Below are 24,005 nucleotides of genomic sequence, written 5' to 3'. Positions count from 1 at the left end.
ACATGTCTGTAAAAAAGGTGATTTATTACATTCGGATCCCAAATCAAAATGGCAACCTGCAGTTTGGAATCTCTTCCTTATGACCCACCTGACATCATTTTTTTTTAAAACATAGCTAACAACGACTCTTCTGAAATCTAACATACCTGTGAAGAATGTCTTCAAAGCATGAGAAGAGGCCCAATGTAAATTAGGTCATCGTTAAGTGATGCAAGAGAAGTACAAACATACACTTCCGTGGCTGCTAATGAAGTTAAGTGAGCAGATGTTGTAAGACTGATTACCAGCATTAATCAGTCGTAAGTATCTGACATATTCATTCATTTTTTTTTTTCTCCTTAGAATATGTAAATAGCACATAGGCTGGGACCTTTCCAAGGCAACAAAGAGTGATTGGGAAAGTGGTGTCTTACTTGTCCTTGCTCCTACCCTCAGGGTGAAAAAGAACTCTGCCACCAGTTAATCATGATTCTATGGAAATGGACATTTTCTATGCCTCCAAATGCTCCAGGGCCCTGCTCTTTCCAGACATCTCTGTGGCTTTTCTGCATCTCAGAATAGCTTTGTTATGTTAGGGAATAACTAATTTAGGACCTCTAAATTCCAAGTCATCATAAGACCATTGCCTTGAAGTGAAGGAATTGCTTTTGCGGAATCCCTGAGTCGCAGTTATGCATTTGTTTCTTCAATTCATCTAAAAGTGGAGAACTCATTGGCTGAGGACAGGGGCCATAGTTAGTCAGGATATAAGAAAATTCTGATTCGTATTGAGCCAAACTGATACTCAAGATGTATTCTCTTTTGTCTAAATTCTATACTTGACAGCAAGGGGAGGTTCGATATAAATTGTGGAAATGTCCCTCAAAGTGGAACCTTTGGATAGGGGTGGGTGTTCCTTCAAATTCTCAGCAGAAGGGCAAGCACTAAACATGAAGGAGGCCTGAAAAGAGTTGACAGGGTCCCATACACCAGGCTGCAGTTTTAGGGCAAATTTCTAATTCCTGGCCTAGCCAACCTAGATTGAAAAATCATAAGAAAAAATAAATTATTGTTTCAAGTCACTTGGATTTTAACTCACTTTGGAGTGGTTTGTTACATAGCAATGGATAACTAAAACATGGACATATACTCAAAATTTCAAATAAAACCTCATGGACTAACTGAAGCCCATTCCTAGGCTCCTTAGAGAACCATGAGACCGTTTGAAATCTCTGGGCTAGAATATGCCTAGGCCCCAGTCTTAAAAACCTTGACTGCTTTTCAAATATTTCTTTGTTCTAAGTGATGCTATTCTACAGTAGAATAGTCTTCTGTTCATACGGTAGCACCACTTCTATGCCTCTCACATATCATTCCCTCTACGTGGAATGCCATCTCCCACCTGAATTTGCTTTTACCAAAACCCTAATTATCCTTCAGACCCATCCACGTGTTTTTCCTCAAATGGGTCTTTCCTTATCTTCTCCCCAGTGACACAGCCCACAACCGTCAGTGGTCATAGGTGGAGTGGGGTTCGAAATGACTTTTGCATACCAGGATCTGTCCCTCCTTAGGCTCTCAATAGCATTACTTTGTAGTTTCATATGGCACTCATACTGTCTCTCTTCTCGTAATGATATGTGTACTTTTTTTCCTCTTAAATATACTCTGAGGAACTATTTCTCTCATCTCTGCATGCCCATTAGTGCCTGCTTCCATTCCTCTTAACTCACCAGTACTGGCCTGGCTTAGGACATACCATCAGCATCATTAAGGCCTGGCTTAATGATGCCATAGGAATCTGTGTTAGAACAAGGCCTTTGTAGTCATCTGGTTCCCACTCCTGCAAAGCTGTGTGACAGCAGCATGTGTGCAAATCAAGACTCTGTGAATACTACTCCAAACTACTTGGAAAGAGCTCAGGGCTTGAGTCAAATGGTCCTGCTCCATGCATGAACCCTAGTATACTATTTCCTAACTAGATGAACCTGAGCAGACTACTGAAGTCCCTCTGTGTTATGTTTTTTCCATGTATAAGGTGGAGTTGTTCTGATCTCATAAGGTTTTTTTGCTTTAAATATCATGTATGCTCAACACCTAACCTAGTGACTGATACCTAACACAGAATATAAAATGTTGCGATAAAATACTTCTATGATTGACTTTGTTATGTTGCTAAAAATCAACTCTTTCCCTCATTGTAATGTTGTTGCGGGGGACTTCTTTTTTTTTTTTCTTTTCTTTTCTTTTCTTTTCTTTTGAAAAGGAAAGTTCTAAAATCAGATACTATTTAAATGTAAACCGAAGCATTCTCAAATTTGAGGGACTGTATTGAGATCTTATCTCCCTGGGTTCATATAAAAATCTATATTCCCTTCAAACATTAGAACTAAGTTAATCAATCAATTATCTTTCTCCTAAGGTTGTTATATTTAGTCTCAATATTAAATGAGACAAAACACCAACAGTTTGGTTTCCCTCTATGTTCACAGTAACGATGGTTGCATCCTTAAAACTGAATGCCCACACAAGTGACACAGCACAGTTAACAGACATTTACACCTCTTTTCTGTTTGCTTTGGAATGACTGAATGGAAAGTAGGGTCTACGCCCCTCACTCAAGGCGCTATGTCTCATTTTTCTCAGAAAAAAGAAGGGTGATGACTGATTTATCCAAACATGGTTAAGATATCTGGTCTATTCTGTATCCTCCCTATAATCAGGGGGTCACAGTTTTATGACAAAATAAAGAAAAGGGATTAAGATCTGTTGAGCATTGTAAGAGACAGGACAATGGAAGAACAGAGCATCTAAAGGTCTCTATTTATAGTAATGATGTTATTATTAACAAGAGCTTTTATGCAGAGATTATAGAGAGTGAGTGTGTACACCCCAGAGGCTCAGTGGTACTAGTAAGAAGTAACTTAGACTCTGATCTGTTTCTTAAATATGCTAGCAGACACTCATATAAATAACTCCTTAGAAAATTACTTATTTAGGGGATGAAAATGACATAGTCAACCCATGCAAATTTTGACACTACAAACCTACCAGCGTGTGATCGCGGGGTTAGGCCAAGGGAATAGTGCCCTGTTAGCAGTGGATGTGTCCTGAATGCTGGTTTGTCACTTGCATGGAGTAGACAATGAGCACATAGAAGTAGATGACAACAGGGACCAAGCCTCTTCCTTTTATGCTGAGCCTAGAACCACTTCATATCTACTGATGATAATGAATAGGAAAAGTTTTTCAACAATTGATTCCTTTTTATACTTTGCATAACCCTATTCCTTAGAGGTCTGTTCTGCTTTCAACACTAAAAGAACTACATAATTCAAAGAAGATTCCTGCCAGAAGGGTCCTTGGAGATAACCTAATCCGCTACTAGAGCTTTACAGATAGCATGCTGAGATCCGGACAATTTAGTGACTTGCCTAGGGCCATACAGCTAATATGTGGCCAAACTTGAATTACTTCTCTTTTCAAAGGTTGGGTGACTTTAATTAAATTGTTGACAAAGTCACTTTCTCTAAATAATTGTTTATTGATCCATGAGAATAAATAAACTCTTGTGACTGTGCTTCTTGGTAGATATGCAGCCAAGTGGGTCTAATGTCAATCAGCTGGAAACACTATGTGAAGATCATTTTCCAAACCTAGCAAACAAGCTCCATTACCTGAGTGAACTGACCTCTTAATTTATAAGACAAGTTTTCCTCATACTGTTCTTGCTCACAAAAGACTACAAATAAGACTAGACCTTGGAAAATAACCCATCCTCCATGTTCCGAAAATGGTGAGTCAGTAGCTTTTTCTTTCAACAGAGGGGACAATATGTTATGAACTGAGTCATTGCTGTGTGATAATTGTGTTCCCTAACTGCCAGTACTTGTGAATGTGACCTTGCCTGGAAGCAGGATCTTTACAGATGACCAAATTAAAATGAGGTCATTAGGGTGGGCTTTCAACCCATACGACTGGTATCCTCACAAAAAGGGGAAACTTGGAGACTAACATGTCCTGAGGGAGAATACCATGTGAAGATGAAGGCAGAGATTGAGGTGATGCTTCCACAAGCCAAGGAACACCAAGGATTGCCAGCAAACACCGGAAGTGAGGAGAAAGGCAGGGAACCAATCCTTCTCTCTCTGCCCTCAGAAGGAACCATCTCCAGACATCTGGATCTTGGGCTTCTAGTCTCCAGACCTGCTGAAAAATAGCTTTCTGTCATCTAAACTACCCAGCTTGTGGTAATTTTTTTGTCAGACCTAGTAAACTAAAACTATTGCTTCATCTGAAAAAAGGAGGGAACAAACTAATTGATCTCACCAGCCCTTGGAGACCAACAGGTCCATTCTATATAGGCATGGACAGGGGCTCCAAGTACATGCCTTGTCCTGGGAACCTGTCTGCCATAATGAGAGGGAAGGGGCTACATCTGTCAGACAACAAACAAATATTCACCAAGCACCTATTATGTGTCAGCCACCAGGCGGGGCATGGAACACGGCCATGAACCAGAAGACACAGTCCCTGAGACCCTGAATCCAAGTCTCCCAGGGAAGATCAGCTCTAAACAAGTATTGACAAGTGTGATGTGTGCTGTGCAGACACAGAGGCTGCCCTGGGAAAATTAGATTAGTCTGTGGGCAAGAGGAGACTTCCATGAGCAAGCAAGGAGAAGGGAATGAGGGTAAAGGAGTAGCACCCCAAGAAAGAAAGGTGGGTTTGGGAGGAAGTGGTGTGCATGTTCCATGTGGGACCACCACAGGGCTCGCACCATCCACCATTCTCAAGGGAAAAGGCAGCCTAGTCAGCCAGAAAGGGGATAAAGGAGGACTGGCAAGTGAAGGAGTGAACTTATCTCCCATGATATAGTGACAGCCATTAGTCACAGCCCATCAGGACCACACCTGGCAAAAGAGGTGATGTCTATAGCAGAGGCAGTAGTGCAAGTTTCAAAGGAATCCTACCATCAAGGTACATGATGAGCCTCCTACTATGTGCCTGACTTCAGCTATATTTAGATTTCTGTTGGGCCTAATGGCATTCTTTCTGTTTCCTGTTTAACTCCAGGCTGCAAACAGAAATTGTGAATAAGCGTGTATGACTTAATCTAGACTACAAAGCCAGTATTCCTTTCAATGAGTTTTGGTCATTAGGTTACTATGAGAGGGTGTGTTCTTATTTATGTACTTACTTGTTTACTTAACAATAGCTAGGAACACTTTGACAACTACTTTAAACAACACGAAAGGAAAGATTGACAGAACACTAAATACTCACTGAATTTGTTTCTAAAGAGTGATGAGAACATTCTGTGAATTCATGAGGGAGTGAGAGTCTTCCCTAGATTTTGTCCCATGTGCTGACTATATGGAGAAAACTGGAGAGCTTAGATCAATCCCATTCACCCTCAGAGCATTTGATTTTCATTTGATGGAATTTGAAAGCATTTGTCTCACACTAGTCATGTTCACACCCAATTTCTTGAAGAATAAAAGAACACAAGAGTTCTAACATCCTTGCCCACAGGAAGTCAAGGTCAGCCCAAGATGTGTGCAGGACCAGCATTCTCTCTCCCAAATCCCATGCTGATTTATCATACTGCAAGGTATGATAAGAAGCTTCTTACCCCATTTTTAATGAGACATCAGTCAACAAAATATCTCATGTACACCAGTTCTGCCCAGTTGATCCAATTCAATTAAGCAAATTTTTTTTTATCTGTAGAGAAAGCATTGCTAGCTATATCTCAAAATCCATTTTTTTCTTTATTTTTGGTAAAAGAATTCAAGCATATTTCTCAGTATTTTTTGCAGCCACCTATGAACATGTCATTGTTCTAACCACAGAGGTGGAAACAGAAGTGTTGTATGGTTTCTTCAGGAAGACTCATTAATAAGGAAGGGTTCCTTTTTTCCTCCAGCTTCCTCACAGCAGAATGAAAAGATAGGAGAATCCTGAGTCTCAACATTATAGATCTACCGTATCAACCCTGGACTGTATATTCCAATTTTTTAATAAGAAAGAAATGCATTTGGGGCGCCTGGGTGGCTCCGTGGGTTAAGCCTCTGCCTTTGGCTCAGGTCATGATCTCAGAGTCCTGGGACTGATCCTGGAACTGGACTTTCTGCTCAGCGGGGAGCCTGCTTCCTCCTCTCTCTCTGCCTGCCTCTCTGCCTACTTGTGATCTCTCTCTCTGTCAAATAAATAAATAAAATCTTTAAAAAAAAAAAAAAAAGAAAGAAAGAAAGAAATGCATTTAAATCTATTTTTCATGTTTTAATTATGTGCAGCAAAAATAATCTAAGAAAAGCACTTACTGTTTGCCATGCATTACACTAGAAACAAATCTCCCTTCACCTCCCCCATCCCCAATACACACATACAGACAGAATATAAATAGTTTGGGTATTTTAGCAAGGCCTGATCTAATGAAGCAATCACAAATAGATCACACTGACCATAAACATTTCTTCTAAAAATTGTACAGAAATTCAGAGGACCCTGAAATTTTGTGAAACATTCTCAAATCCATGAGCTTTTAATAGATTCTTCTTCCACACACAGGTTTTTTTTTTTTTTTTTTCTGAATGTACAAAGTGAGGTCCAGCTTCCCATTGCTTACTGCACTCAAAGATCATTACACTAAAAATAATTACCCCAAAACCAGTGGGAACATTTTTCCTTCTCCATCCTACCTGTTAAAAAGTGAAGTTCTAGAGACCTGCATGCCTATATTTTTACTTTACTTTTCCTCAGGAAGCCTCTTGATAATAAGTGTATGTCTGTGACCTTGATAAGCTTTGTGTTATGCTGTTAAAATAAAGCCTTTTGTAGATTCCTCAAGGGTATTTGGATCTGATACTATAAAAAAAAATTGCTTAGATTCTGATGCCCTTATTAAATTGGCCTTTTAATAAGAATATAATGGAAGCTCTCTACGCATTTTGCCAAGTGTAGGCATCCCTCTGTAAGTGTAAAGCCCTTAACTGATGAATAACAATAGTACATTCCTGTGACTAACATGAAGTTTGACAAAATACGTCAAACAGGAATTTAGATGTAAGGAGACAAAATAATTGCCTATATTGAAGAGTTTTTCCCTTATGATTTATCTTTAGAAAGTAAAAGTCAGGTTGCCTTTTGAGCTACAGGGATTTAACTATTCAAATTAACTCTAAGAAAAGCAAGGAACACCCAAGGTTGAGGGTGAGCCCAGAGAGGCAGCCAGGACTTGCAAGAGGGTTATTGGTCAGCTCTGTTTCCCCTCCTTCCCAGAGCTCCCAGTAGAGTCAGACCAGGGAGTCTGCAGGACCAGATGAGCCTGAGTGTTTCACCTCCACCATTTTTGCCAGACATCTCTCCCCACAGTGTACTTCAGGCCCTGTGAACACCCCTTACTATGTTCTGTCAAATTCAGCATACCTTCCCTGGTTCTGGAAGGTGCTTTTGACTCTGTGGTTTATGGCAGTTGTTGGTTTGAGCCCTTTGTAAATAATTAGTCAGCATTAAATCTCTTATCTTTTCCCTTTATTTCACTTCCGGACTAGTTGGGTGGAGGCCAGGGTTTGAGAAGATAGAAGAGCTCTGATCTTAGCTCTTGGCTGTTTACTGCCCATTGACCACAGCTCTCTGGAGCCAGCCTCGGGTTACAAGCTACAGCTCAACCAGGAGGAGCAAACCCAACTGAACTAAGACAGCTCTTGCTGAAGAAGGTAGAACAAGGCAGCCACCAGATGGAGATTCTCAAACTGAATGGCTTCTATATGACCAGGGCCTGTCTGGTCAACCCTTCCCACAGTAGAGAAGGAAATAGGAGGGGTGGGTGTTGTTGGTGAGGTCCTTCACTCTCCTAGAGAGCACAGCCGGAAACACATGAGCTTTCCTTTGATTTGGAAAGAGGAATGTGGAGGACCTATGTTAAGTTTTAGCATCTGACTTAACTTCAGGAGAGCCTTGGGTAAGTTCACTGCCTTGAAGTAGGGATTCAAGTCTTCCAGTCTCCCTCCCTTATCAGGAGAACATTGATTAAGTTTGAAAAGAGTCAAAGATTATTGTTAAGAAAAGGGAAGGCATACTGGATTGAATTGTGTCCTGTCCCCACCCCCAAACTGATATATTGTTGAAGGCCTAACCCACAGTATATGACTGTATTTGAAAATAGGGTGATTGCAAATGTCATTAGTCAAGATGAAGTGATACTGGATAGGGTGGGCCCCTCATCCAATACAACTGGTACTTTATAAAAAGGGGAAATTTGGATACTGATATTCTTCTATAAGCTGAGGTACATCAGATATTGCCAGCAGGCACCAAACATGGAAGAGATTTCCCCCTCACAATGATCAGAAGGAGCTAACCCTGAGGACACCTTGATCTTCATCTTCTAATCTCCAGACTGTAAGATAATAAATTCCTGCTACTTTAACCACCCAATCCATTGTGCTCCATGACGGCAGCCCTACGACATTCATACAGAAGGTGTCGAACTAACAAGACACAGGCCCTGGAAAACCCAGAGTAGTCATGTCCAGGACCCTCAAAACCCAGGTTTGCATGCCCAGAGAGTAACAGTGAAGGGCTATGTTCCTCTCAAATCCTTAACCATGAGTCTTCTGTTGATGGACTTTGCGAATTATCTCTCCTCGTGCCCAAATAGGGAAGAATAAGGCAATCTGGATGACCACTTTCTGAGGCCACTCCTACTGTTCTTACTGTGTCACAAAAGGGAAACTGTGATTTAGAGAGCTTGGGTACTCTCCATGTTTGCACCATGAAGCACGGGGTCTGTGTTTCCAACCCAAGCCAGGCTCGGGTTCCAGACTCCACCCCCACCTCTGTCATAAACAGTGGCAGGTACCTGGTATTTGGTGGCATTCATTTTAGTAGCACCATCAGACCCTGTGGTGGCCAAATTGGAGAAATTCTACTGGCAAAGAAGCTTACAGTAAGAAGACATACCTCCACAAGTTGAAGACCACTGCTGTCAATCTTGAGCAATATCTGTTCCTTAAGCTGACTAGCCCTATTAAGATTACCAGGACAGGGGGAAAAGAAAAAAAAAAAAAAAAGACTACCAGGACAGGGATGAAAGCTGCCAAGTCCCACTCACAGCAGACCTGAACTGAAATGTTCTAGGGAGAGTCATCATTTCTGTGAGAAAAAGCCACCACGGCCATCAAATCTGTCACATCAGTGTATCTTGAGGTAGCTCCTCCTGTGATGCGTTTACCCACATTTGTGATGAAATGGCCAACGTTACTGCTTATAGATTAGTCCTTTTCTGCTATTTCAATGTGTTTGACAAATGGATGGGCCTTGTGGCCAGGAAATGAAAATTTGGGTATCAAAAAATAAGAGCTAACACTTGTAAGACATTTAAAATGTGCTGCGTTCTTAGATATCAAACCACCCTACAAGAGAGCTATTTTATCTGCACCACTTACATGGAAATGGAGACCTAAGAAGGTGAATTACACCCTCCTGCACTACACATCTCTTTGAGAGGTCTATCCCAACAAGTGAGGCTGTCTCAGAAATCCAGATTTCCAGAATAACTGAGGAGACAAGAGGCCCTGAACCTCTTCCTTCTTGGACTCTTTCCGATCTCTGAACTGCTTAGTAAGCCACAAAGCAGTCAGAGCCAGCCCCAAACACAGGCCCTTCTCTTCTGGGCCTTAGGGGGAAACTAATTATGCTTTTCTCATTCTTTCCTTAGATTTTACTCCCTTCTGTACCAGAGAGGTAAGATTTAAGGGGCAGATGACAAGGCATAGACTTAAGGGCAAATACTATAGGTACTACTGGGATGTCTTAAGTGTTGTGGGAGTCTGAACTTCTAGGGCCTTGGTGAAGGATGCTTCAGTGCAGCCTGCCTGATTGACCAGTGCCTGCAACGCTCATTCAGAGCAAAACCTATAGAAATAGAAGGCATTTGCCTGGTCCCTTGTCCTTTGCAGAGAAGCTTCTGAGATCTTTGGAAAATTGCTTTTCACTTCTATGTCAAAGAAGGTCCCATCGTCTAGTATCTACTGTGGAAATGCTTTTTTAATCAATTAATACTGAAATCTGAATAATTATAAATTCACCAACCCTAATATCACTAAAAGTGTTTAACTTACTCCAGAAAGCAGTTTATATATCATAAGCAAATGTTATCATTTCAATATGCTCTTTAGGAAAACCTTCTCTGAAACATCAAATAACTTCAGATGTGAAGAATGAAATTATTTAAAGCAAAGCCCTTGGGAGCCTGAGTGGCTCAGGGTCCTGGGATCAAGCCCCACAATGGGCTCCCTGCTCAGCAAAGAGCCTGCTTCTCCTTTTCCCTCTGCTTTGTTTCTCTCTCTCTCTCTCTCATAAATAAATAAAATCTTAACAAAAATACTTTAAAACAAACCACTCATCAATCAGTATTCATTTTCTTAATGGGCATAAAAATGTTACACCCATATTCACTAGTTTTACATATGAACATAAGACAAGAAATTTTAAATTCTTAGCTTTGAATCCTTTGGTAATAGAAAAGCTGCTGAGTTTTTTAGGAAAGTTAATTTTAAATTACTTAATATTAACTATCGGATCTCATCTTTATCTAGACAAGTTAGGAACCATCCATTCACTTGATAGCCAATCTCATACACTTTCTTAGCTATGATACTTTGTTGTGATAAGTGATATTTATATTAATATCCCTGAAATGCTATTAAATTTTGAAATACCTTCTCAAAGGAAGGTATTATATTTCTTTCAAATTATTTCCTTTATTTGAGTATAGTTATTGTATGTATGATATTCTGATATTAATTCGTATATCATCAGGATGTATAATTAATTGGAATTTGGCATTCACCAACCATGCATGGAAAGTAGAAGCGTACTCATAGAATGTTCTAGCAATGATACCTGTTGTTGATCTTTTTTCTGTTTTCTAGTTACTAAAATTCTTTTGTGACTAAGTAAGCCAACCTGGAATAAAATAATCCATTGGCCAGGCCTTATACACTCTAACACTAACACCTGAAATACCACAACTTCTTTTTTTATAAGCTGAGGGTCTGTGCTGTTCACTTGCTCTCTGACTTCACTAGGTAAGACATGCCTGCCAAACTTCTCTAGCATTTGCGTGTACCAAAGGAATCCTTCCGCTGTGGTAATGCCCCAGTCTTCATTGTGTTTATGTTTCTAAGGGTGCTGTTTGGTTTTTATGTTATGTTGCTATTAAATGATTCTTAAATACTGAATAAAGTAAATATAAACAGAAACTAAACACCTATTGCTATGGCACCAATGACAAGTAATTCAACAATCACTTTGAGTCTCCTCATAATCTACATTACAAATTTTAAATACATACATTGTGATTGTCCAAAAGAAAGAAAGTGATGTTATACTGTGTTCTTATGAAAATATTATGCCATTAATTTCAAATATGCCAAATGAGATAAGGAGATTGGGGATTTATTAAGAAGCTTTAGCAATAAAAAGGTTTAGCTGGACTGGGCTTTCAGTCTGTAGACTGACAGAACCGTCTAAGGATCCACCTTCTGAGGTAATGGGGCTCATCTAGTCTAGCCACTCCGATCCCAAGCAATTTCATTCTGTGGTCCCCTCAAAATCAGCTCCAATCTCTCTAGTGTCCAAATCTTTGTCGTAGGTCCTAAGGCTGCAGAGTAACCCCATCTTCAGTGCTGAGGGGAATACAAGAGTCAGCTGTATGCCCACACTCCTCCTATGGAGGCTCCACCTCTAGCCCCACATAATGCCACTGAAGGCCACCCACATAGAGATGACATCAAATATGCTAGACAGTGTGGGTTTCCCTGCTCAAATGATGTCAGCATGTCAGTTCCAGAACAAGTAAGATCAATCTGTTTATACATTGTGTGCTCACAATGTACTAAGCACTGTATGTAGTGGCTGGCATTCCACTGCCCTGCCCTAACTATTCCCAATTTACAGATGGAAACAGGAAGGAGGAGGTGGAATTATTTGCACAGGGCTGGAGGACTTGGAGCAGATGTTCTGAGCCGCCACGTCAGTGCAGAGACCTTGGGGCCGGCTGCATTCTTCTTACTAGGCAGAATGCACAGGGAACACGGCACTGAGCGAGGCAGGAGGAGCTTCTTCGCCGGCATGTCTAGAAATGCATTGAGCCCGTTGGACCCTGTGCAATCCTCCTTGCTCCCGCCACCTCCACGGCTTTCCGAACAGCTAGTCACTTAATCAAAATGAAAAAAAAAACTTCCTCTTGAACTGATAAGAAAAAAAACATCTAAGATAATAGCTAACATTCATCAGCAGTTTAGTTTACAGTGTGTGAGGAGCCCTGAGGGACTTGCCGGCTGGCACTTGCCAGCTCCTGCCCACAAGCTCTGACTCTACTTGCTGTGAACTGCCAGGACACATCCAAGCTTCTCCTCCCCATCTACCCATTCTGCAACTAGGACGTTTGCAGCTTGACTGTTAACTTATTGAACATGAAAAATTGCAAGTGCAAAAATATGAGAAATTAATGTCATCTACATTAGAAACCAAGGGAGAAACTTGCACATTAGAAGCCATATTAAACTCCTTCTCCCATTCAGGAACTGAGCCCCTGAATATATATATCGGCACTCTGCCTTGTTCTCTGAATATTCTTTTCCTATTCTTCAATTTTATCCCTGTCATCCCATATTAGACTATGTGGACGTACCTGGATAGCCTCCTGAGTGGTCTTCAGGTATATGTCTAGTCCTGCCCCATCATGAGCTACTCTATTTGCCTCCATAGTTAATAAATGTCAGCTGTTATTTCTAAAAACAAAGATTACTCATAATATTTCTCTGCCTTACACTCTCCAGTTATCCCCAGGGCTTTAAGGATTACCTCCCAAGTCCTATGCTAGCCCACAGGCTCTTGAACTTAAGGACAAGTGTCCAAACAACCTCTCAAAACTAGAATATCTCGGAAACACCTGCAAAACACTTCACAAGAAAAATTAGTTCGTTCACTTCCCCCACAGCAACCAAGACTAAAAATTACTTAGCTCAGTCCTGTCCTGCATTCTTTACTCATCTTGGGCATAGTAAGCAATTTCCCTTATTTAAATAAAAGTTAAAGATAGCCTCTCGTTTAAAAACTCAATAAAGTTTTATGAAACTTAAATTTTAATTACCATTCTCTACCAAAAAAAAAAAAAAAAAAGAAAGGAAAGAAAAAATCATGTATTTTACCTGTAACATCCAAAGCCTACATAGAAAGCCTTCAGTTGTTTCTAGTGTCTTAATCAAGATGGCTACGTTTAAAAGAATCAGAGCAAAGGGCCTGGCATCGCTGGGACACTGTTGCTCAGATACTGCTTAGGAGTAAACCTAGTTTTCATTTCTGCTGATCAAAGGAAAGAGCAATGTTTGCATTGTCATGTGCATCGCCTGTAGCAACAGCAAACACTTCACATAACTCCCAAGCCACGCGTGCAATGACAAAGGATAGAGCTCGGGTGAGATTCGGGGCTGTTATCATGGATCAGTGAGTGGATTCCCTCATCCTGATAAAATAAATAAATAAATAAGTACAAACTAGAGCACACATAAATATTATCCCTTGTCTTTCCAGTTGCCTATAATAACAAGTAAATAACATATTCTAGATAAAATTCAATTTTATTAAATGGCCACAAAAGAACTTATTTTGTTCTTTTTCTAATCAAAAGATCTTTTGTGACATATAAATATAATTTGGCATATAAACCTATGATCCTTTTGTCTTATTTTGAAGTTGCTATTTTGAATATTTATCTCGAAAAGTATGTTTTCATCTAGACACTATGAAGTGGAGGTAAGTCCCCTAACAAGTGAATTGCTGCTCCATTTAAGACATGTGCCAGCCAAAAAAAGAAAAAAATTCTGACTTCAAAGAGTTCACAAGTTACTTCCTGTTCCAGATGACTACCAAATGACATATTATCTTTACTTTTCACTTATTCTCTTGACAACCATGTAAGTACCTATTCTGGCCAGGCAGAGATGGGCTCTGAGGAATGCCACAGCCGAGGGAGGACGGGACCCCAGCAGGTGACAAATGTATCAAATCACTTGTCATCATCATTGCCTTAATTTTGGTCACCAGAACCCCTGGTCGAAGGTCTTCTATTGTTTTCTGGAGTGCTTTTGAACGACTTTATTGGAATGTAATTGTTATACAAGGAACTGCACATGTTTAATGGGTACAATTGGATGAGTTAGGATGAAAACAAAAACCTACGAAACAGTCATCACAATCAAGAGAACAGACATATCCAACACTTCCCAAAGTTTCCTTGTTTCCCTTTGTTTTTGTCTGTTAGTTTGGTTTTTTTTGTTGTTTTTTTTTAAAGATTTTTATTTTTTATTTATTTATTTATTTTTTAATGTTTTATTTTTTATAAACATATATTTTTATCCCCAGGGGTACAGGTCTGTGAATCACCAGGTTTACACACTTCACAGCACTCACCACAGCACATACCCTCCCCAATGTCCATAATCCCACCCCCTTCTCCCAACCCCCCTCCCCTCAGCAACCCTCAGTTTGTTTTGTGAGATTAAGAGTCACTTATGGTTTAAGAGGGTAGATTTCATGTTGAGTATTTAACCCTCTTAAATATTGGAAGTGCACTGTACCGTATGTTCATTGTAGGCACTATGTTGTACAAAGATCTCTAGAATTTATTTACCTAGCATAATTGAAACTCTAACCACTGAGAAACAACTCTCTGTTCCCTCCCCCACCCCCAGGCCCTGGCAATCACGATTAAGCTCTCTGCTTTTATCACTTGGACTATTTTAGTTATCTCATATAAGTGGAATCCTACATTATTTGTACTTCTTTCACCAGTTCATTTCACTTAGCATAATGTCCTCCAGGTTCATCCATGTTGTTGCAGATTTAAAGCTGAATCATATTCCATTTTATGTATGTATGGTTCACATTTTCTTTTTGCATTTATCTGTCAATGGGCATTTGAATGTTGCCATATCTTGGCTAGTGTGAAAAAAATGCTGCAGTGAACACGGGAGTGCAAATATCTCTTTGCGATCCTGATTTCAATTCTTTGGAATAAATGCCCAGGAGTGGGATTGCTGCCCTATATGGTAGCTCTATTTTTAATTTTTTGATAAATCGCCATACTGTTTTCCATAGTGGCTGCGCCAAACAGAGTACAGGGGTTCCAATTTCTCCACATCCTCACCAATATTTGTTTCTTTTCTTTTTTTTTTTTTTTTTATAATAGCCATCCAGACAAATGTGAGGTGATGTCTCATGGTAGTTTTGATTCACATTTTCGTGATGATTCATGGTGTTGAACATCTCTTCATATCCCTATCTGCCATTTGTCTATCTTCTTTGAAGAAATACTTGTTCAAGTCCTTTACCCATTGCTTTGTTGGGTTATTTGGGTATTTTTGCTATTTAGTGGTTGTCTCATATCGTTTAATGTTTACAGCAAAGGCACAATCTTTTTCTCCTCAGTGCAAAAATTATCTTTTTTCTGAGGTGGAAGCAAAGTTCCTTCAAAGGTGACCACAGAATGTCAATTCCAGAGAGCAAGAAATTTTATCTCAAAGAACTGGTGCATTTGCAAAAGTTGGCATTTCTTGCTAAGTTAAACAGCAGGGGGCAGGATAGTGCAGCAGAAAGATTAGAAGCTGACCCGCCAGAAATCTGGGACTGGTTTCCCCTCCACTGGGCCTTTTAAACCAGTCTGCAAAGTTAGGAGCTGCCTTGCGTAGACTTTCCTGCGCCCAGCATATTTTTTCTTTCATTCAGTAATATTATTACATACCTACTGTGTGCCAGACATTGTGTTAGGTGCTGGAACAGACCTGGCCATTTAGAGTTTATGTTCTGATAAGGATGGTAGACAATTTACAAGTAATTTCATGGCTCATGTTTCAAACAGTGCTGAACACTACAAGTAAACCACAACTGGCTTTCTGCCTGCCTCTCCTTTACTAGACCTGACCCTTTCAAGGGCTTTGCACATGTTGGGCTGCTTTTTTCCTCCTCCCCAGTTAAATCCTAGCTCTGATGTCACTCCTCTGAGACCACCCTGGCCAATATTGACTCACCTCCCCCAGTCACTAAACAGCATGTCATTCTGTTTATTTCATTTGGGGCGTTCAGCACTGTTTAAACAATATTACTAATTTACTTAGAAGAATGTAATTTCTAAATAGCCAGGTTTTGTTTTTTTATTTTTTTAGTTGATATGCAGGTGGACAAATGATACCATTTTTACCTTGTCCAAAATGTCCCACAGACTATAGAATGAAGAAAATATTTATGGGCACCTGAGTGGCTCAGTCGAATGTCTGCCTTCTGCTAAAGTCATAATCCAGGGTTCTGGGATCCAGCGCCTCGCTGGGCTTCCCACTCAGCAGGAAACCTGTTTCTCCCTCTCCCTCTGCTTGCTGCTCTCCCTGCTTGTGTTCTCTCTCTCTCTCTGTGAAATAAATAAATAAAATCTTTTAAAAAAAAAAATTATGACCTGTCTTCAGAGGATGTCCTGAAGAATTTTTTTTTTAAGATTTTATTTATTTATTTGACAGACAGAGATCACAAGTAAGCAGAGAGGCAGGCAGAGAGAGAGGGGGAAGCAGGCTCCCCACTGAGCAGAGAGCCCGATGTGGGGCTCGATCCCAGGACCCTGGGATCATGACCTGAGCCGAAGGCAGAGGCTTTAACCCACTGAGCCACCCAGGCATCCCCTGAAGAATATTTTTAATGAGTGGTAGGTATTGAACATTTTTTTTCATTTTTGTATTTGTCTATTTTATATCTTATAAAAGAAATCACATATATGCACCAGTAATTTGTCTCTTTAAGTAAAGGAATCTCAACAATGCCCTTAATTTCTTTAAACCTCTGTTTTAAAATGAAGCTAATAGTCCCTCCTGGTAGGATTTTTGTCTGATTGTTAAACAGAATAACTGAAAGCTCCCAGCAAAGTATCAGTCATAAAGAGGGTATGCCTACTAGATGTTCATGAATTAGAATTAGAGTTAAGTGAATATTCAGAAAGGCTTCCAATAATATGCTTAGGTGAGCTCTGATAAAAAGCATTAACTTGTGATTTTAGAAGAAGTCAGATCCTTAGTGGTGTGTCACAACAAAGAATGATGCAATGGGCAATGTACACAGAAAACATTCTAACCTACACTTACAACCCTATCAAGTAAAGAAAATGCACAGGTACCAAAAATACACCTCTCCCTTCACTCTCCTCAAGATCCAGTTACACAACAGCCTTGCACTGAGGGTGCTGAGGGACACCCCCTCCACTCCCAACAGCTCCAGGCAGCAGATAACATCACTGACTAGCTGGCAAATTAAAGAATAATGCAAGACAAAGGGTCAAAGTGAAGGGCACTTGGTCTCATGGACACAGACATTGGGCCCAAAGAGATACAGCATTTTCCTGAGATCAGACACCCCTTTAGTAGCTGAGTCTGATCTCAAACTCGGCCTCTTTACTGTTTACTTCACCTAAAAGCAGTTGCTATACCCACATGGTCAAGGTTCACAGTCTAAGTGAACATTGGGACAAAGGAAATTATTTTTATTCCTTCACTCAACATTTATTGAAGACCTGTTTGACTGTACAATTTCTGAGGATTACAAATTCAATGGGCTCCCGAACAGATCTATAAATGCTTGAAAAAACTCCATCAGCCTCCTCCTGCTCTCTGCATAGTTACTAAAGGCCAGCCTGACCCCAGTCTTCACAGCAGGGGAAGGGTCCTGATGTAATTTAGGATGCACGATTATAATATTATAATATTTAAAGACAGATAGTCTATAGAGCTAAAGACTATATTATGCAGTAAAGCTGAAATAAAAAACCATGTACAGTCTTATCACATTACGTACTCATAATTTGTGCAACAATTTGCTTGGGATATATATTTTTTTATAATTTTTTAAAGATTTTATTTATTTATTTGACAGAGAGGGAGAGATCACAAGTAGGCAGAGAGGCAGGCGGGGGGCCGGGGGAAGCAGGATCCCCGCTGAGCAGAGAACCCTATGTGGGGCTCAATTCCAGGACCCCCAGATCATGGCCTGAGCCAAAGGCAGAGGCTTAACCCACTGAGCCACCCAGGCACCCCATGATATATTTATATCAGGGAAGGGAGAAGAGAGAACAGGATCTGCAAAAACATGGGAGCCAGGGAAGCTTGGTGCCTTGAGACAATTAAGTACAGTTGTATCAATGTGGCTAATGGTGGTATTAGGTTGAACTGCATAAATTCCCATTTTTGTAAGTCAAAAATTGTCAATTCCAGTAATTTCCTATCATTTAACGTTATATACATATAGTGAGGCAATGAGAGAGGTTGCTAGAAAGGTAGTCAGGGGCCACCCTCTGAAGGGAGGCTGGATTTATACTACAGCCTATAAGAAGCCACTAAAGAATTTTAACAGAGAAGATACATGGTAATTTTTTATAGTTATCATTCTGATTATATGATTGAACTTGAAGGCAGTGAAACTGAATATAAAGAAACCAGTTAAGTGACTATACTAATAGTTCATCAATTCAACAGTATTTATTAATTGCTGTGGTAGAAGAATAGCCCCTAAAAGATGTCCAGAGAGACATGGCAAATGTGATTAAGCCAAGAATCTTGAGATGGGAGAATTATCTAAATCATCTTGGTGAGCCCAGTGTAATCACAAGGTTTTTTTTTTTTTTTTAAAGATTTATTTATTCTAGAGAGAGACTGAGAGAGCGCATGGTCGGATGGTGCAGGGGGAGAGGGAGGGGGAAGCAGACTCCCTGTTGAAAGCAGAGCTCTATGCCTGCACGGGCTCATCTCCGACGTGGAGATTATGACCTGAGCTGAAACCAAAAGCTCGACATTGAACCAACTGAGCGACCCAGGCTCCCCACAAGAATTCTTTTTTTTTTTTTTTTTAAGATTTTATTTATTTATTTGACAAAGATCACAAGTAGGCAGAGAGAGAGAGAGAGAGAAAGAGAGAGGGAAGCAGGTTCCCTGCTGAGCAGAGAGCCCGATGCGGGACTCGATCCCAGGACCCTGAGATCATGACCTGAGCTAAAGACAGAGGCTTTAACCCACAGAGCTACCCAGGCACCCCTCCCCACAAGGATTCTTATAAGAGGGAGACAGGAGGGCCGAAGTCAGAGAGAGATTAGAAGATGCTAGTTTTGAAGATGAAAGGAAGGCCTACAATCCAAGGAATCAGGCAGTGCCTAGAAGCTAAAAAAGGCAAGGAATGGATCCTCCCCTAGAACCCCAGAAGGAATGCAGTCCTTAGATACCTGGATTTTAGCCCACAAATAAGACCCATTTTGGATTAGTGACCTCCAGAACTATAAAATGATAAACCTATGTTGTTTTGAGCCACTAAGTTTGTGGTGATTTATTACAGCAGCAGTAACAAACAGTTGCCTACAGTGGTAGTGAATTTTATGTGTCAACTTGACTAGGCCATCAGGTGCCCAGATATTTGCTTAACCATTATTCTGGGTGTGTCTGTGAAGGTGTGTCTGGATAAGAGTAACATTTTAATGGGTAGACTGTGTAAAGCAGATTGCCTCCCCTATGTGAGTGTCCTTCATCCGATACATTAAAGATTAAAGGCCTGAATGGAACAAAAACTCTAAGAAAGGCAGAATTCACTCTTTCTGCCTTCCTGTCTTCTACTTGGGACATGAGTCTTCTCTCCTCCCGTCAGACGTCAGACTTGGACTAAGACTGACTCTCCTGGATACCTAGCTTGCCAACTACACAACTCTTGTGACTTCTTAGCCTCCATGATCAGATAAGCCAACTCCTTCCTGAAAATTTCATTGCGTGTGTGTGTGTGTGTGTCTAGTCTCCTACTGATTCCGTTTCTCTAGAGAACCCAGACTAATACACATACCACTTATAAAGCTCTGGGTAAGAAGTAATGAAGCTTTGAATTTCTGTGGATTCAGCGCACATCCCCCTCCCTGCCTATCCGTGTTCACCAACCAAGAAGCTCCACTGAGCTTTGTGTCCAATGTTATTTACTGCAGTTTCATTAGGCAGGTATGATTGAGTAAATGATTGGCAATGTAACCGAACTCAATCTTCAGCCTTTCTCTCCCGGCCAGAGGTCAGGTGGCTGAGAATCCCAACACTAATCACAGGGTTGGTCTTTCTGGTGCCCAGCCCCCATCCTGAAGCTTTCTAGGAGATCCTGTGAGTCATCTAGTTAGCATAACAGAGACAAACCCCAGCAATGAGAAACCCAGGACAGAGACCAGATAAATTCTTTAGTATAAAATAGTTCTTTTCACAGGAAATGTTGAATTTGCACTGCCATAACCCCTGGAAGCTTTGGTTGATTTTTCAATGACTCTTAATAAAGGTATTCTTGAGGTTTTTTAGAGGTCATGCTTCATTTGTAAGTGTGCAGGCTTAAAATGGATCTTAACAAATACATTTGTTCCAAACATGACAACCACATGTATGAAAAATAGTACATATCATATTGCTACCTTCCTTTCTCGCTGGAGTTTTAGAAAGCAACAAGAAAGCAAAGTTTGGTTAAAAAAAAAAAAAAAGTTTAAGGGACAGTGGTACCAAAGGCTCCCTTGGACTGAGTTTCAGTTTTGGAAGATGACCCCCCGTGGGGGGACGGATGGGTGTTAGCGGCACAACAATGGGAGGGTACTGCACTGTGCATTTAAACATGGCTAAGATGGTCAATTTTATGCAATGTGTATATTGCCACAATTTTAAAAAAGAAACCTCCCTTGGGTCACTTGTGAACTAATGTAATCTGAGCCCAAGGAGAGAATCTTTTCCAATTTCATCAATAGTTTCCCTTCTCCACTCCCTCATATGGGGCCAGGGACAGCTGCCAGTGGTAGGGAATGAAACTGTGGGGCACCTGGCTGTTGACTCCTTAGCAGCTGCAGGGAACGCTCAGGAAGGAAGGGGCTTCTGCCACCCAGCACCACCTTATGAAGATGCTCTGCTGTCTTCATAGAGAAACCTGGTTTTCAGGAAATGGCCACTCTAGCTCAGAAGGTTAATAGAACTTTATAACTAGAGGTTCCATGCAAACTCATTGGGCACCTGTCCAATAAGAAAACATGTTTAAATTTATCTGGTGTGTTGGAGTAGTGGGATCCTGGTTGATGGACCTTTTTCTTTTTCCCTTATAAATTAAGATTGGAATTTTTGGTGAAAACTTTAAAACCTGAATTATCTCTTAAAGACATTTTTCTGCAGAATTTAAATGTGCTATTGTCTTTTCTCCCCCTACTCTGGCTTAAAAGTGTTGTGTCTCCTCATTTCTGTTTGCTATTTTATTACAGTGATTTCTTCATTTTTATGTAATAATTGCTTGTTGGGTCACTGTCCAGATGTTTGCTATTAGCATTTCCTCATGTAGCATCTAAAAGCTTCGGGGAAGAACCTTATATTTATCCCCTGAAACACCTACGTTGCAGGAGCTCCTGGCTTGCTCTGTGGGTAGAGCTTGAGCCTCTTGATTTCAGGGTCATGAGTTGGATCCTCCACCTTGGGGTAGAGGTTACTTAACAAAAAAAAAAAGAAAGAAAGAAAGAAAGAAAGAAAAAGAAAAAAAACCTACAGTTCACATTCCACTTATCTGTGAAATGTTCAGCTGGTGGCTGTTTGTTGAGTGCCTGTTATGTGTCATTGACTATGGCATATAAGACTCTGGGCACATACACACAGTAGAGAAACAGCTTCCTCCAAACACATATGACAACTAAAGCAAGTTTATTTTCCCAGTAGAAAATATTCTCTCATGTGTTCTTCAGAACAGGTTTTAAGAACTTAGAACAATAGAATAAAATTGAATAAAGATTTATTTGTAGAATGGATAGTCTGCATGTTTTGAGCACACATCCAGACCTCACCTACTTGTGGGTACAATTAAGTTGCATTTTCCTGAGGTTTGCTAGCTTGTGAGACCTTATTTGAGTGGTTGTAGACATTTTAGTTCTTGACAAGCTTCTAACTGTCCTCTTCCACGGTCCCCTTGGTCTTATGAGGTGAGTCCAGGGGAAGGCTACCCAGGCCTGAATCAATGAATCCCACTTCCCCATGGAAATCCACTCCACAGGAGAACTTGAAAGAGGCTCCTTCTGAGGCTCGGCTGCTGGCTCTCTGTGCCTGTGAGGTTTCTCAAAGGCCTATGGCTTTCCCTGCTCGAAGCCCACAACCTGCCTACAATCTTTGGATTAGAGGAGAATGTCCCTCTCCCCCCGTTGGATCATACATTTTCAGCTGGGCACTCAAAGCCAGCTGTCTCTTAGAAAACAGTCTGTCTCTTAGAAAACAGTTTCTTAGGGCGCCTGGGTGGCTCAGTCGATTAAGCACCTATATTCAGCTCAGGTCATGATCCACGGGTCAGGAGGATCAGAGGCCACATGAGGCTCCCTGCTCAGTGGGGAGCCTGCTCCTCCCTCTCCTGCTCCCCCTGCTTGTGTACTCTCTATCAAATAAATAAATAAATTTGAATTTATTGAATTTCTAGTTGCCTTGCATCAGTTTATCAAGCCAGGCAAGAACAATACCTTCCTACTTAGTGTACATGGTATGGCTCAAGGGTCAGGCCATCCCACCTCTGCAACCTTGGGAAAATTCATTAGCCTCTCTGTGCTTTAGTTTGCTTAATTATAAAAGGAGGATATTAATAGTAATTATTTAATTGGGTTGTTGAAGATCAAAGATCAAGTTAGGTAATCACATATAGTGCTTATAATACCACAGAGCACATAGGGAATGCCTGATAAATGTTATCATCCTATCCATCAGTTTATCTCTCTCCCGTTTGTCTTCAAGGCACACATGCACACGACTTCTTCTGCTTCAGCCACCCTCCCTGCATGTCACCTAACAAGACTCAATCTAGAATAACCAATGTCATTTGACTCAGTCCGCCTAAGAGATCAGAAATAAAATGCGGATAGTCATCTACAGAAATCACCTCATTAGCCTGTTTTCTTTTTTTAAGATTTTATTTATTTGAGAGAGAGAGTGAGCAAGAGAGCAGGAGCAGGCCTGGGGAGGAGAGGCAGAAGCAGACTCCCCACGGACTCCCCAGGAGACAGAAGGACAGTAAGACGTGGGACTCCATCCAGGACTCCAGGATCATGACCTGAGTCGAAGGCAGACACTTAAACCAACTGAGCCACCCAGGTAACCCTAGCCTGTTTATTTTAATTCTACGTAAAGAACTACCAAAAATGAACGTGTCAGTTACATTCTGAACACTAATCTGAGATGCTAACAGATAATGAATGAATGAAGAATGAGTATGTTATCCAAGCAGTTCCAACATCATTAAGAGTCACCTCACTCTAATATGATCACATTTGGCTCCCAGTGTCTGAATTTAACACTGGATAGTAAACAGTTCAAAAACAAGATCGGTATACTTTAACCCCACCAGCTTCATTTCAAACGTTCACAAACACAGTTCTGACTCTAAATCACACACGTAGTACCGTCAAAACTATCCATCCTTCCCCTCACAATTTATGCCACTTCTGTTTTTCCACTTTGTTTTGGTGACCTTACTTTGCTCCCCGATTTCCCAACCATATAACCTTTGAGTCATTCTTGACTCCCCTCTCCCCTTTCCTTCCTGAATTTTCCTTCCTGAATAAACTACCAACAAATCTGCTGCTCCTTGTTTCAATGTAATGCCCTACCCCAGCGGGCGGCAGCAGCGCAAACCTCTATTGTTGTAACCACCTTCCAGGGGGATTTCCAGCTGCAGGCATTCCTGAGGCCCCATGCAAACCTGCTGAGGGACTGTTCCAGCCTTTCACTGCCTCCTTTCCTGACTCACACGGAGAATCAGCTCTCTGCAGAGCGGACAAGGGAGGGAAACAACCAGGCAAGTGCTTCCTACCAGCCCGAAGTACCAGGAACTGGGGGCTTTCCCACAAGGCCAGGCCAGACTCTAGGCAAAGGAATGTCCCTGTTCCAAGGCACAGCCTGGGCTGGAGTCCGTCA

At 40.9% G+C, this 24,005-nt stretch overlaps 1 protein-coding gene across 4 annotated transcripts in view; it reads right to left on the bottom strand.

The window, feature by feature from the left end:
- The window catches only part of RP1 (RP1 axonemal microtubule associated), a 357,923-nt gene extending 344,653 nt beyond the window's left edge, over nt 1-13,270 (bottom strand). For all 4 annotated transcript variants that reach the window (XM_032316308.1, XM_032316305.1, XM_032316306.1 and 1 more), the window contains exon 1: nt 13,203-13,270. In XM_032316308.1, coding sequence (XP_032172199.1) covers nt 13,203-13,211 — 9 coding nt within the window. In that variant the 5' untranslated portion in view covers nt 13,212-13,270. The remainder of the gene's footprint in view (nt 1-13,202) is intronic.
- Nucleotides 13,271-24,005: the final 10,735 nt, after the last annotated feature.

The sequence above is a fragment of the Mustela erminea genome, chromosome 16 (assembly GCF_009829155.1).
Source record: "Mustela erminea isolate mMusErm1 chromosome 16, mMusErm1.Pri, whole genome shotgun sequence".
NCBI classification, from domain to species: domain Eukaryota; kingdom Metazoa; phylum Chordata; class Mammalia; order Carnivora; family Mustelidae; genus Mustela; species Mustela erminea.
This window is presented reverse-complemented; position numbering and strand designations above follow the sequence as displayed.